The sequence below is a fragment of the Leptonychotes weddellii genome, chromosome 14 (genome assembly GCF_054177405.1).
Source record: "Leptonychotes weddellii isolate Sample4059 chromosome 14, ASM5417740v2, whole genome shotgun sequence".
NCBI classification, from domain to species: Eukaryota; Metazoa; Chordata; class Mammalia; order Carnivora; family Phocidae; genus Leptonychotes; species Leptonychotes weddellii.
The window spans coordinates 32,984,108-32,996,390 of NC_138382.1; the positions used below are offsets into that span (position 1 = coordinate 32,984,108).

At 35.0% G+C, this 12,283-nt stretch overlaps 1 protein-coding gene across 4 annotated transcripts in view; it reads right to left on the reverse strand.

Moving 5' to 3' along the window:
* Positions 1-548: 548 nt before the first annotated feature.
* Positions 549-12,283, reverse strand: part of ZDHHC21 (zDHHC palmitoyltransferase 21) — a 61,067-nt gene continuing 49,332 nt past the window's right edge. For 3 of the 4 annotated variants that reach the window (XM_031040075.2, XM_081803000.1, XM_031040074.2), the window contains exons 8-9: positions 1,883-1,926; positions 549-1,334 (exon numbers count right to left, since the gene is read on the reverse strand). In XM_031040075.2, the coding sequence (XP_030895935.1) occupies positions 1,202-1,334; positions 1,883-1,926 (177 nt within the window). In that variant the 3' untranslated portion in view covers positions 549-1,201. Of the gene's footprint in view, positions 1,335-1,882; positions 1,927-2,811; positions 2,919-12,283 lie in introns of all 4 variants that reach the window. The other variant, XR_014139996.1, reaches the window with a different exon arrangement.

Sequence of the window (12,283 nt, forward strand, 5' to 3'; positions counted from 1 at the left end):
AACATTAGCTACTAACAAAAGGTCTCTCAATCCAAATTTACAGTTGGCCGATTAAAATTTCATTTCAATTTGGGTGATTATAGGTACACAAAGGTTACTTATTTTTACTAGCAACTTCCTATAAATAAAATTTCATTATTTAGTTGGCCAATATCTATTACATATAAACCTTCAATGTGTAATTTTAGATCTACTAGTGGGTAAATAAAAGTAAAAAGTGTATATATACATGTGTGTGTTGTAAAAGCACAATATCCCTCTTTATGCTATACACTGTATACTATCTAGTACACTAGCATTTTAAAAACATATGTATTCTAATATAACAGTACTAGAAAAGGTACCTGTGGAATTATTGCAAATTCTCTACCTTTTTTGATCATCAAAATCTTAGGGTAAAATAGAATACGTGTCCGTGTGGTCAAAAATTCTGCCTTGGAGCAATCATTTTAACAACAACCAATAATTACATCAGTACAGGGAAAAGAAGTGGGAAAGTTAATATGGAAAAAAATTCATCTTTCCTTTAAAATAAGGTAGGTAGTTGGTGTTTTATTTTAGTGGTGTTTTTATTTTGTTTTTGGTGAAGAGAAAAACAGAAAGCATTAGAGAGCTACTTCTAAGAAAACACTGCCCTTTTTCTGTTGTTGTTTTTGGTTTTTTGTTGTTGTTCAATTCTATACTGCATTAAAAAAATCCTGCAGCACATATAAAAGGCAGTATTGCTATTTAAATTATGATGTATTTGAAGAAAGAAAACTTACATATAAGATGTATCAACTTTTGTAAACCCGAAGAATTAAATTCAAATTTGGTTAGTACTGCTTAAGAGTGAAAAATCTAAATAAACATCTGAAATTTCCCATAAATTAAAATCTGTAACATTGTCAGTACTAAAAAAAATTATGTACAATTATTTTATTTCAATCACTGCCGCTGGGGTCTAATCACAAAAGCATTTAAAGAAATCCCTGTGGAAAGCTAATTTGAAAGTAAACATGCTTTAAAACTTAAATATAGATCTCGTATTAGTCCCACAACAGATCAAGATCACTATTAAAATAAAGCCTGGGGCACATTATGATGCCTAAGATTGGTGGGTGGATTTTAATTGACTTGAAGACTGTCATAGTTCTATTATCAGAAAACCTGTAACGCACTTCCAGCGTGGAGGACCCATCTGTGCCCACCATCCATCTGTTTAGACGTGATTGGCAAAGTGGTAGGGAACTCGCAGTGGTTGCCTCTGCCTGAAAGGAATAAACCACAGGATCTTCCAACGAGTGCCAAAAACTTCTGAGAAGGTCTGCTGCCATGGCTTTCGGGGCCTCGATCTACAGAAGACAGCATTATTAGTGAAAGACAGCACTCCCACGGCGTACTTCAGTCAGCTAAAACAATACAGGTTGGCTGGGGATCCATTACTGGACTCTGATGAATTGTGTCCCAGCATCACAAACACAGCTTTTCTTTCATTATGGCATGCAGCTGAGTTTTAACTCTGGATAGCAGATATTGTATCTGTGTCGTCAATCAACCTACGGCAACTTTTGAAGCAGAGGAGAATCTCGGGATTAACAGAATGTGTGTCAACAACTCAGTAGCAAATCTCTTTTGATGTACTTTCGGGACAAATAATGTAACTTACTTTAGTTAGACAAGGAACAAGAAGGATCAGTACTTATTTTGTTTGAAAACTACCATGGCTTGAAGACCCCTACTGGAAGACTGGATTATGCTTGTCTAGCTCAGGCCTTAGACAGGGCCCCGAGTAAAAGCCATCATTATGTTATCTTTCCACTGCATGCACACATTTTTCAAATGTGGCCCGCCGTTTCCAGTTTTAAATAAAGAGTGCTACGGACTTCACATTTATACTTACATTTCTTCACAACAGTTTGACATCTTTTCAATAGACGTTGTATCCTATCGAAAATTAAAGAAAAATTATACTCAGATGGAACAAAGTTATCAAGGCTTTATCCTATATCTACTTTGGGAGGCTTTTCATCATATTCAGAGAATATTCTAAAGATTTAAGCAGTTTACATATGGGTACTAAGAATTTTAAATTAACCACATACATTGCTGAAATCCCCTTGACAAAAACAGAATGAACATTACACTGTGCCAAAAAAAAAAAAAAAAAAAATTCAATTACAAAACCTCACAAAAATTGTAGGAGTCTCACTTTATTAAAATATAACCTTCTATTACATTTGCTTTCTTTGATAATTCTTTTAAAAGTATAGGATTTATTTTTAATTCCAACTGTCAGTGAATATGCACTAAAAAATAAATACCAAAATGACGAATTAAAGGCACTAATGAACAGAAAACTGCCAAGAGCCAAAGAGGGCTACTGGTTCTGGATTTCTATAAACAAACACAAATCCAACAAGGCAATCTATGCATTTGCCATATTACAGTATCGATTACTCTGAAAAGTAAAGTGAAACTATTTCTTTAACAGAAAAATCAGTATCTTCGTAATAATACAATTTCTTATTATATGTTTTCTATAAAGCTCTAACACAAGTATGTAAGCGAAACAATTCAACAAAGAGAAGACAGTTTTTAGACATGCTGGTTTCATTTACATTAAGAGAAAATCCATCACTAGGCTGAGAAACTGTGATGGTAAGTAATAGCCAGAAAATCAAAACACAAATCACACATCTTATTTTAGACATATATTTACATTTTAAACATACTTCAAAGTACTACAAAAGAAAATATGTTCTTTTAAATATATGAAGAACGTGAGAGAAGTTTTCCTCCTCTTATCCTCTACTTTAAGAGCTTGCTCACATATGGCAGGTGGACTACACTGTTATTAAAAGGAACTATTCACACAGATATCTGAGATGGCAACTCCAATCCCAAGAACTTCGGTTGTAGACGCTCTTCCAATGGTACTAATAAAAAAACACGGACTTTAAAAAATTCTCCTTACAGCAGTGACGTCAACAGCTCACAATATTAAGTTCTTGATGTATGAACAGTTGAATAACTACTGTTAGCCCACGTACGAGAAAAAAAAATCTATTTTGTTAGATGACAAAGTCACCAATAGCAGTGTTTCATTTCCACATTTCCTGGGAATTTGTGACAAGATTGTAGATTAGCCACATATTCCATATTCATTAGTTTTCCTATCATGCTTTGAAATTCATGGTGTCCAATGACAAGTCTATTTATAATTAACTTTTCTCAGTTTTGTTGCATAATTTCCTCAAAATAACGTTTTACTTTGTGACAACACAGTCTGCAAATACATGAGAACGTTGGTTATGGGCTTAGAGGAAAGCGGGGCCTCAGTTCCACATCTGTACGGAAAGTGAATGAAGTCATCTGAACGGTTCTTAGCACTGATGGGCGACACGTTGCCCCCAAACGATGAAGGCAGCTTGTGCAACCAGGCGAAGGAAAAGACAAGACAGAGGTCTGTAAGTGCTCTTAGGACGTGTAAGTAAATGGCCTCAAATCACATTGTGGATAATACTCACAAACTATGTCGGGATAAGAAAGACAACTACAAAGTCAGACTAGTACACCTAGTATAGTAAATTTTTACTATGCATAAATTTACAATTTGATTAAAACTTTGAGGTACTTATTTGTGGCAATAAAAGAATCAACTTCAAAGACTTTGGATTTAGACTTCATGTGGGAAAAGCTTTTACTTCCAAGTGCTTTTGACATCTTTCCAGAATCTGGTTCAAGAAATAAGTAGAATAGTACCTGTTAAGTCATTATAAACAGATGGTTTATTCTATCAAAGAATGTGATGTTTACCATGACTTTTTGAACAGGATTTGTGAGTCTAGCCAAGAAAGACTTTTTTTGTCCCCTCTAGAAATAGCAAATGCTTACCTCTCTCTGAAACTCAGCTATCAAGAATACTGTCATAAGAAAAAAATACAATTTGTATTTGAATAGCCAAACATGGCACAAACACGTCCTTGGCACTTACAGAACGTGCTCAGAACAACACAAGTCAACATGCTATCCCATTCGTAAATACAACAGGAACTGCAAACCAGAGGAGGAGAGAGGGTTACTAATGGTAGAACCCTGAAAACCACAAGTTAGTGCCAAAAGTGGCAAATGAGGTTTAATATACTTTTTTTTTGCCTATGTTGCAAAGCAGGGAAATGTGGACTATTTTAGAAAGAAACACACTAAAAATAATTAAAATAGATTTTGGTGCAGATAATTTCATTCAGCATAAAAGATTCAATCTTTAGTGACCATCAGGAAATGACCAGTAAGATACTTGCCATCTTTAAGGAGTATAAATATAATTTATAAATCCTTAGCTATACATAAAACTCAGCTATCCAGAAAAATTCGTTCTTCAAAGAACGATAAGAAACAAGTTTTTATAGTATGTTGTCTATAATCAGGATAACTTAACTTCCAGAAAAATATTTATGTCACGATGATGGGTCTAATGACCAAAATATCTAAGATTTCCATCAATCTGCCTAACTACGAGATACATGAAAATCCTTTCCTATTTTATTTTATTTTTAGAGAGAGGGAGAGAGAGAGAGAGCACATGCAAGCCATTGGGGAGGGGCAGAGGAAGAGGGAGAGAGAATCTTAAGCAGGCTCCACACCCAGCACAGAGTGGGACTCGACCTCACAGCCCTGAGATCATGACCTGAGCCAAAATCAAGAGCTGGACGCTTAACCAACTGAGCCACCCAGGCGCCCCTGCTTTCTTATTTTAAAAACTGAAAGTTTCTTTGCTAAAAAAGAATAAACTGGAAACAGCAAGACCTATATGGGCCTTGCCTATTTTATCAACCGATACTTTATCTTCTCCTGCTGGCTGATCTTACCCTAAGAAATGATCTTTCAGGTTCAGTCTAAGAAGATAAGTTAAAATATCCCAACTAATAAGATTGTATCTGGAATGGGGTGGGGGGAGTTGCTAACAGAAAGGGAGAGGAAAGTACTTATTGTCTGTTAGTAAAATTAGGAGCAGTGGGAACCAGAGAGCAAGAATTTATCACCAGGCATTTCCTGGTTAACAGTCCTGAGACTCTGGCCCTCTTGGAAGAGACAGCTTGATGATACAATCCATCCAACTGACTCATCCTGCCTCGAGTTCATTTTCACCAAGCAACACTGCCATATGTGTTGTTGTACAGGAGAAAGAATGTGCTGGGAAGTCCTTTGGCACACCTGACGACTGCACATAGGAGGATAAACAGTCAATCTGGCTCATACGACTATCGCTTTGGAGTCTGAAATCAAGCGTCACTGCCTCTGGACCCAACTCTGGAAATGTTTTCAAAATGGAGTCTCTAGACCTGCCAGACTGAAAACCTGATGCAAGTTAAGAGCATTCTATCACAAAGACACAAAGACAGTTCAACCTAACCTCGATGACTGCCTACCACTCTTTATTCTTACTTTACTCTGTTGCACATACCTTATTCAGTGATTCTGTTGATTTAATCTGGAGTTAGGAACTTCTTTCACAACTAGAGATTATATACCTGTTTTATCTATTACTAATGTCTATTAATTCTAAGACAGACTTCTGCTTGACTTCCTAGCCCCTCATATCAATGTAGGGACAGCAGCTTTGTTATTTTGCATAGCACCTAGCAGCGTATGTTGTGTCCAGTGGGTACTCAGTATATGTTTGCAGCACTAAGCTCACCGGACACGGACAGAATTAGCACGAGTCCTTAACCGCAATCCAAAGAGAGAACATTTCCTGTTAATCACAGCTCTCTCTCCTCCCTTGAAGCCAGGAGTCACTATATTCCTCATTTGAAATAATCAGTTCTTTAAGCCTCTATCGCCAACAGAGGACCAGCTATTTTCTTTTATCAGAGACCTGGAGTTCATGTAAACATTTAATCAGTCACGGGGCCAAAGTGAGAAGGCAGTAGAGCTTTTATGTGTAGTCACTGAAAATCTCTTTCCAAAATAATTCCTGTACTTCTCTTCATCAAGCCACTTTCTGGCTGTACAAAACCGCAGGAAAGTTACTAAAACTCGGTATCTCAATTTTCAAATAATAACTCCTTACTCATAGATTTTGGTAGCATTAAATGAGTTAATATATGTTAGAGCCCTTAATAACTCCTCAATAAATGGCAGTCCTACTTTTTACTGATATTGCCTGTTACGCTTTTTATTGATATTGCTTCCCGCTACACTCTTTTTTTGAGAGGGCTTAGAGATACAGTACCTCAACTACATCAGAATATAACTTCTAAAAGGTGGATTTTATAATGAAAGATAAAATGACAAGGACAACGGGACACTACACAGATAAAATCCAATGTCCACGAGGGGCTTACAATCCAGTTGAAAAAATAAGTACTACGCACAGAAGCCAGGATTCATTTACTCGTTTATCCATCTATCAAAAATTTACTACGGACCTATGATAACACAATCCTTAGCATCAAGGAGTTTACAGTCTAGTGAAAGCAGTCAAGTATACAAGATAACCATACAGAAATACACAGAGAATGCCAGAGAGAATGGTTACAGAGAATGCCAGAGAGAATGGTTACATACAATAACACATTGTGTAAGTCAGCCTTATGCTAAACATTTCAAACAGCTGGAAACTATGCTCCCAATCAACACTCCAGGTCAACTACTCTTAAACATTTTTAATACAAAATTATACTTTCAATAAGATTTTTGGTTACCAGTATACTGGTAAGATGGGCTAATGTGCCTCTCTGGCTAAGATTTAGGGAGTAACTAATATATTGACAAAATGTGACAGAGAAGTATATGAATTGTTGTGAGAAAGACCTACAAGTTAACTATAAATATAGGATTCAATATTTTCTCCAATTCTACGGTAATGTATTAAAGTCAGACCAAAAATTCATGTAGATTCAGAACATGAGAAAATAAAATGAATGTTTGGGTAAAAATGCAAATAAAATGAAAACTCTTACATGTTTAGTTTCTTTACCAAAAAAACCATCGATTTAATCACTCAAGCAATCAGTAATGCTTTGAGAAAATTAAAATGCAGTATTCCTATGGAAGAACTTCTAGCAATAGATTTAAATAGTTTGTAATTACTTGTAATTTTATCAGAAATACAAGGAGGTTACGACATTGAGCCAGAGAGATGACACAACATAAATATATTTTTCACAAAGGAACATGTTTATGCTAAAGAGCAATCCAATCCTACACATAATAAATTTGATGTTAGCAGGCATTTTTCAAAAGAATGCTTTTATATTACTGTGCAATGTAACTTAGTGATTCTTTGGTAAAGGGGAATCTAGGTACTATAAGGTTCTCTACATATTCAAAGTTCAAAGAAATATTAATTAGCCAATATTTGTGTATAATAATTAAAAGCATGTAAGAAATGGCACTTAAAATCTTAATGCTTTTTCTAGGTTTTTAAAAGCCACTGAGAAGATATTTCATATAATATTACAACCAAAAGTATTCTATTAGAAATTCTTTTTGTTTTTCTTAAACAAAAAATATAATTCAGAAAAGCAAAGAAAATGCTATACAGAGCACCCTTTATAAAAATGTAAAGTGAGCTGGGCTCAGCATAATTAGCAATGATTTCCATATTTGCAATGCTGATCTGGAATTGAGTAAACCAAACATAATTTGTACAGAGATCGTACTGAATGATGTTAATTCACCACAGTGATTCAGTGGGATTCTTGGCAAAATTTAATTATAAGGATTAATAATCTCAGGACTGTATTTCTGGGTACATATTAAAAGGCAGGTAAGCCCACTAACTGTCTGATTAATGAGAATGCTATTTAATAGATCATCTCATTTAAACTAACTGAACATTTTGAACATAAGATACTTTTCATTGCAGAAGATAACCAAGTTAAAATTAAGTCACCCCTGCATTTGTGATTCTTTCTGTATTTATTTAAGTAATCATGAGTCAGTCTGTGGGGGGGAGGGACATTTTCCCCCTTTTAATTTGAAAAGCTTTACTTCAGGCTATCTGTAGTAATTCGAGTAGAGTCCAACAACAGTACCTGTGAGACCAAATGCAAAAGCTCGGTTTTTTTTCTTTGAGAATTTAAAGCAGAAAACCACAGCTAAATACATCTTCCCCACCCTACCCCCAACCTCACCACAACTGAGAAAAGCACCAGGCTCCAGAGACTCCATCAAAAGCTTAAGCTGTTACATCAACTCCACGGTGCCCAGGAAACAAAAATGCCTGTATACAAAATCTAGATAAACTGTCAGAGCACTGTCACAGTACACAATAGCTCACTGTCAGAAGCTCACCAGAAGGCGCTGTACCAGCTGCTACAGCGCTTCTTGATGACCTCTCCCCAAGCCCAGGGACTGAAAACATGACTAACACAGTCATCCAGCACCATCAGGATTGGTGCTCATCAGAATGGACATTATTCTTGGCTGTGTGTGAACTACTGCTCAACGAGAAATTCTGACAACATCAATTACATTAACAACATCACTATCCATTTCATTCGGAAACAAACGGAAAAAGGCTAAGCAGGCTAAGTAAGGAGTAATTAGAATAATCTGTTCCCTAAATAAAGAATGCTTCAAAGCAGGTTGCTTTGGAAACATTTTAACTTCAATATTGATTTTAGTAAAAATGTACAAACATATATTTAAACATATGTCTAAAATTAAATCTGAAAATAATCAAAGGTAATCCTTTAAAATTGGGTTTAAGATTAGTCTATTCCACAGAAACATCTGGTTGAGTTGAGATCTTTTAACCTTGGAAATGAGATTAGAAATCCACTGTTTTTAAATTTAATTTCTAGTTATTTTATCTGGGTCACAGATAATCTGCTCTCGCTTAAATCTAAAACATCAGATAGTCGTCACTGTGATTATCCTGTTACCTTCTACTATCAATAAGAAGACAGGATCTTCCCTCTCAAGTGGAGAGAAATGATTTATTTATTCCAAGAATAATGGGAAAAAATTACTGAAAATGGATGTGCTGCTTCCTCAAAGCCTCAATCTAAACCTAAAAAAGACAGCATTTGTTTTGCCTGTTTGTTGTCTAATAGGCCTATATTCAAGTTATGTAATGACATAGTTTATATAATGAAGTAATACCCCTACCAGTGTTTTCCCAAAATGCCTCCTGGTCTTTGGGTGCAGGAATAGGGGAAGGAATAGGGGAAGTCCTTCAGTGGAAGGATTAAATTTACTGTGATTCCTTCTCCTCCTTTTCTTTCTTATGCTACCTAACAAATTCATCACTTCTTTCACATTGTGGGAGATGCATGGATTCAAATTATGACAGAAACATGCCCAGGTGTGAAATTTCCTGTGGATAGTCTGAATTTTTTCATAAAATGAAAACAGCAAGCATACTGTATTTAAAAAAAGTAAGCAAAATCTCTATATTTTTAACTTTAATTAAAATATATTTTATTTAAATACTAATAATTCATTGGATTTAAAATTAATACTGAGGTTTAACAACCTTAAATAATTAAGCCTTAAAGAGCCTTAAATCAATGTGAGGAAGAGTACACTCTGGAAACCTTAAAAGAATTTTTTTTTAATCCAAAAAGAGTGATGCTAGAAGGTCACTAGGAAAGCCCAGGTAAATGGAATTGAAATTTGCTGTAATTGTTCAAAGCGCTTGGATTCAAGAGGAAGGAGAGTGAGTAAAGACTGGACTAACAAATGTATACTTTCTCTTAACACTGCATTCTTTTTTGAATGTTTTGCGAATGTATAATTTCTACAGACATCAGAACTGTCTAGTACAGAGTATTCTGAGAGGGTACTATATGTATACAGAAAGGAATGAAAGCTTTGGAGAAAGCATTATAGAACAAATGTGACTTCTACTTAGTTTTAGAAATATCAAAACATCAGAACCAACCTCCCCATCTTAAGACAACGAAATGCTGTTCAGTATTATAGCAAAATAAAAAATCCTGCAATTTGAAAAATATTAACATGTTGACAATATGGAATAGAGTCAGAACAGAATCTGATATTACACATCCTTTAAAAACCAAGAAATTCAATAAATAATTTTAGGGTCAACTCAGAAGTGAACACTCAAATTTTAGAGTGGGGACTCTTAAAGATTTTGAAGCTTTTGCTGCCAAACTCCTCTCTCTCAAGCTTCTGAGGCTGCTGGGTGAGAAGGAAATTGCTGCCCCCAGCTATAAACCCCAACAGCCCTTATAAGTAACTTGTACTCTTAGCAGCAATCTCCCAAATGTCCATTTCCAGTCATTCATCATAAGAAATAGAAAAAAAATCTGAGAATTCTTATTCCAGGAGATATAAATATATACCAATGATTTTGGTAAATCCAAAAGTGAAAATTCAAAAAATGCAAGTATAATCTGGCAATTCTGACATGACTTATAGACAGACTATAAAGTAATTATGAATTAGTATAAAAGTAGAGAAAAGATTTTAGGTAAAGACCTACTCTCATCTTCACCACTATTATTAATACCATGTTATTTATCATTAGAGAAGTCATAAGATATTAGAAAATATTTCAAGCTGAGTAACAAAAATAATTTAAACAGACATTATACAATCCATGAACAGCCAATAAGAACATGAAGGGGAAAAAAATGTAAACAAGCATTTAGCTCTATTAATGATTTGCATGGTGAACAATTTGCTGCCTGCAATTTATTTTGATATGTATCGAAACATATAATAGATTGGTAGACACTCTGACATGAGATAAAGCAAGCATTCTAATGTTAATTGTGGTTGGGTATTCACTGTAAAATTCTTTAAAATTTCCTATGTGTTTAATGTTTTTCTTATAAAACCTAGGGAGGAAAGGTTATTATGAGTACCTTATAAAGTAGGCAAACACAGGTTATACAAGAAATATGTTTTCCCTCCATTTCTGACCGCATTCTTCCAGTTTTATTCAGAGGCTAGTCACCACTACCTGTATCTAGCTCCCCACCCCTAGGCAACCACTCATCTCCTTTCTGTTTCTACAGACTTGCCTATTCTGGACATTTCATATAAATGGAATCGCACAAATACAGGGCCTTTCATGACTGGTCTCTTTCACTTAGCATAACGTTTTCAAGGTTCATCCATGTTACAGCATGTATCAGTCCTTTACTTCTTTTTATGGCAGAATAAGATCCACTATATGGATATTCCACATTTTGTATATCCGTTCATCAGCTAACAGATACCTGGATTGCTCCCAGTTTGGGGTTATTATGTATGAATAATGTTGCTATAAATATTCATGTACAAATATTTGCACGGACATACTTTTCATTTCTCTTGGGAATATACCTAAGAGTGGAACTGCTGAATGAAATGATCATTCCATGTTTAACTTTTTAAAGAACTTCCAGACTGTTATCTGTCTGCACTATTTTCCATCCCCTCTAGCAGTGTGAGGGTTCTGATTCCTCTACGTCCTGACCAACCTTATGTTACCATCTTTTTTTATTACAGCCATCCTAGTGTGTGTGAAGTGGTACCTCATCATGGTTTTGATTTTTATTGCCCTGATAACCAGTGATGTTGAGCATCTTTTCATGTATTTGTTGTCCATTGGTATAACCTCTTTGAACGAATGTGCATTCATATCTTTTGGCCGTGTTTTCATTAGGGTTTTTTTTTTAGAATTGAGTTACAGGAGTTCTCTATCCTAGATAGAAAAGCCCCTTATCAGATACAGGATTTACAAATATTTTCTCACATTCCATGAGCTGCCTTTTTACTTTTTTGATCTCGTACTCTGAAGCACAAAAGTTTATAGTTTTATTTATCCACTTTTTTCTTGGTTGTTTGCACTTTTGGTGTCATATCTAAGACATTATTTCCTACTCCAAAATTTACTCCTATGTTTTCTTCTAAGAGTTCTATCATTTTAGGTCCTCATTTAGGTCTATGATCCATTTTGAGTTAATTTATGTATATGGTGTGAGGAAAGGGTCCAACTTTATTCTTTTGCATGTGTATATCTAGTTATCCCAGGAGCATTTATTGAAAAGACTTTGCTTTCCCCCGTTGCATAGTTTTGGCACCCTTGTTGAAAATTAGTTAACCATATTTACATACATATATCTCTGAACTTTCAATTCTATGTCATTTATCTATATGTGTATCCTTGTGCCAGTAGCACACTTTTTTGATTACTGTTACTTTATAGTAAGTTCCGACAACATTTTTTTCTCACTATACATTGTTTTCACTGAACATATTCTGGTAAACACTTATGCTTACATACACGATACATATGCTATCCATAATATAACAATGGGGATCTTTTATAACATAC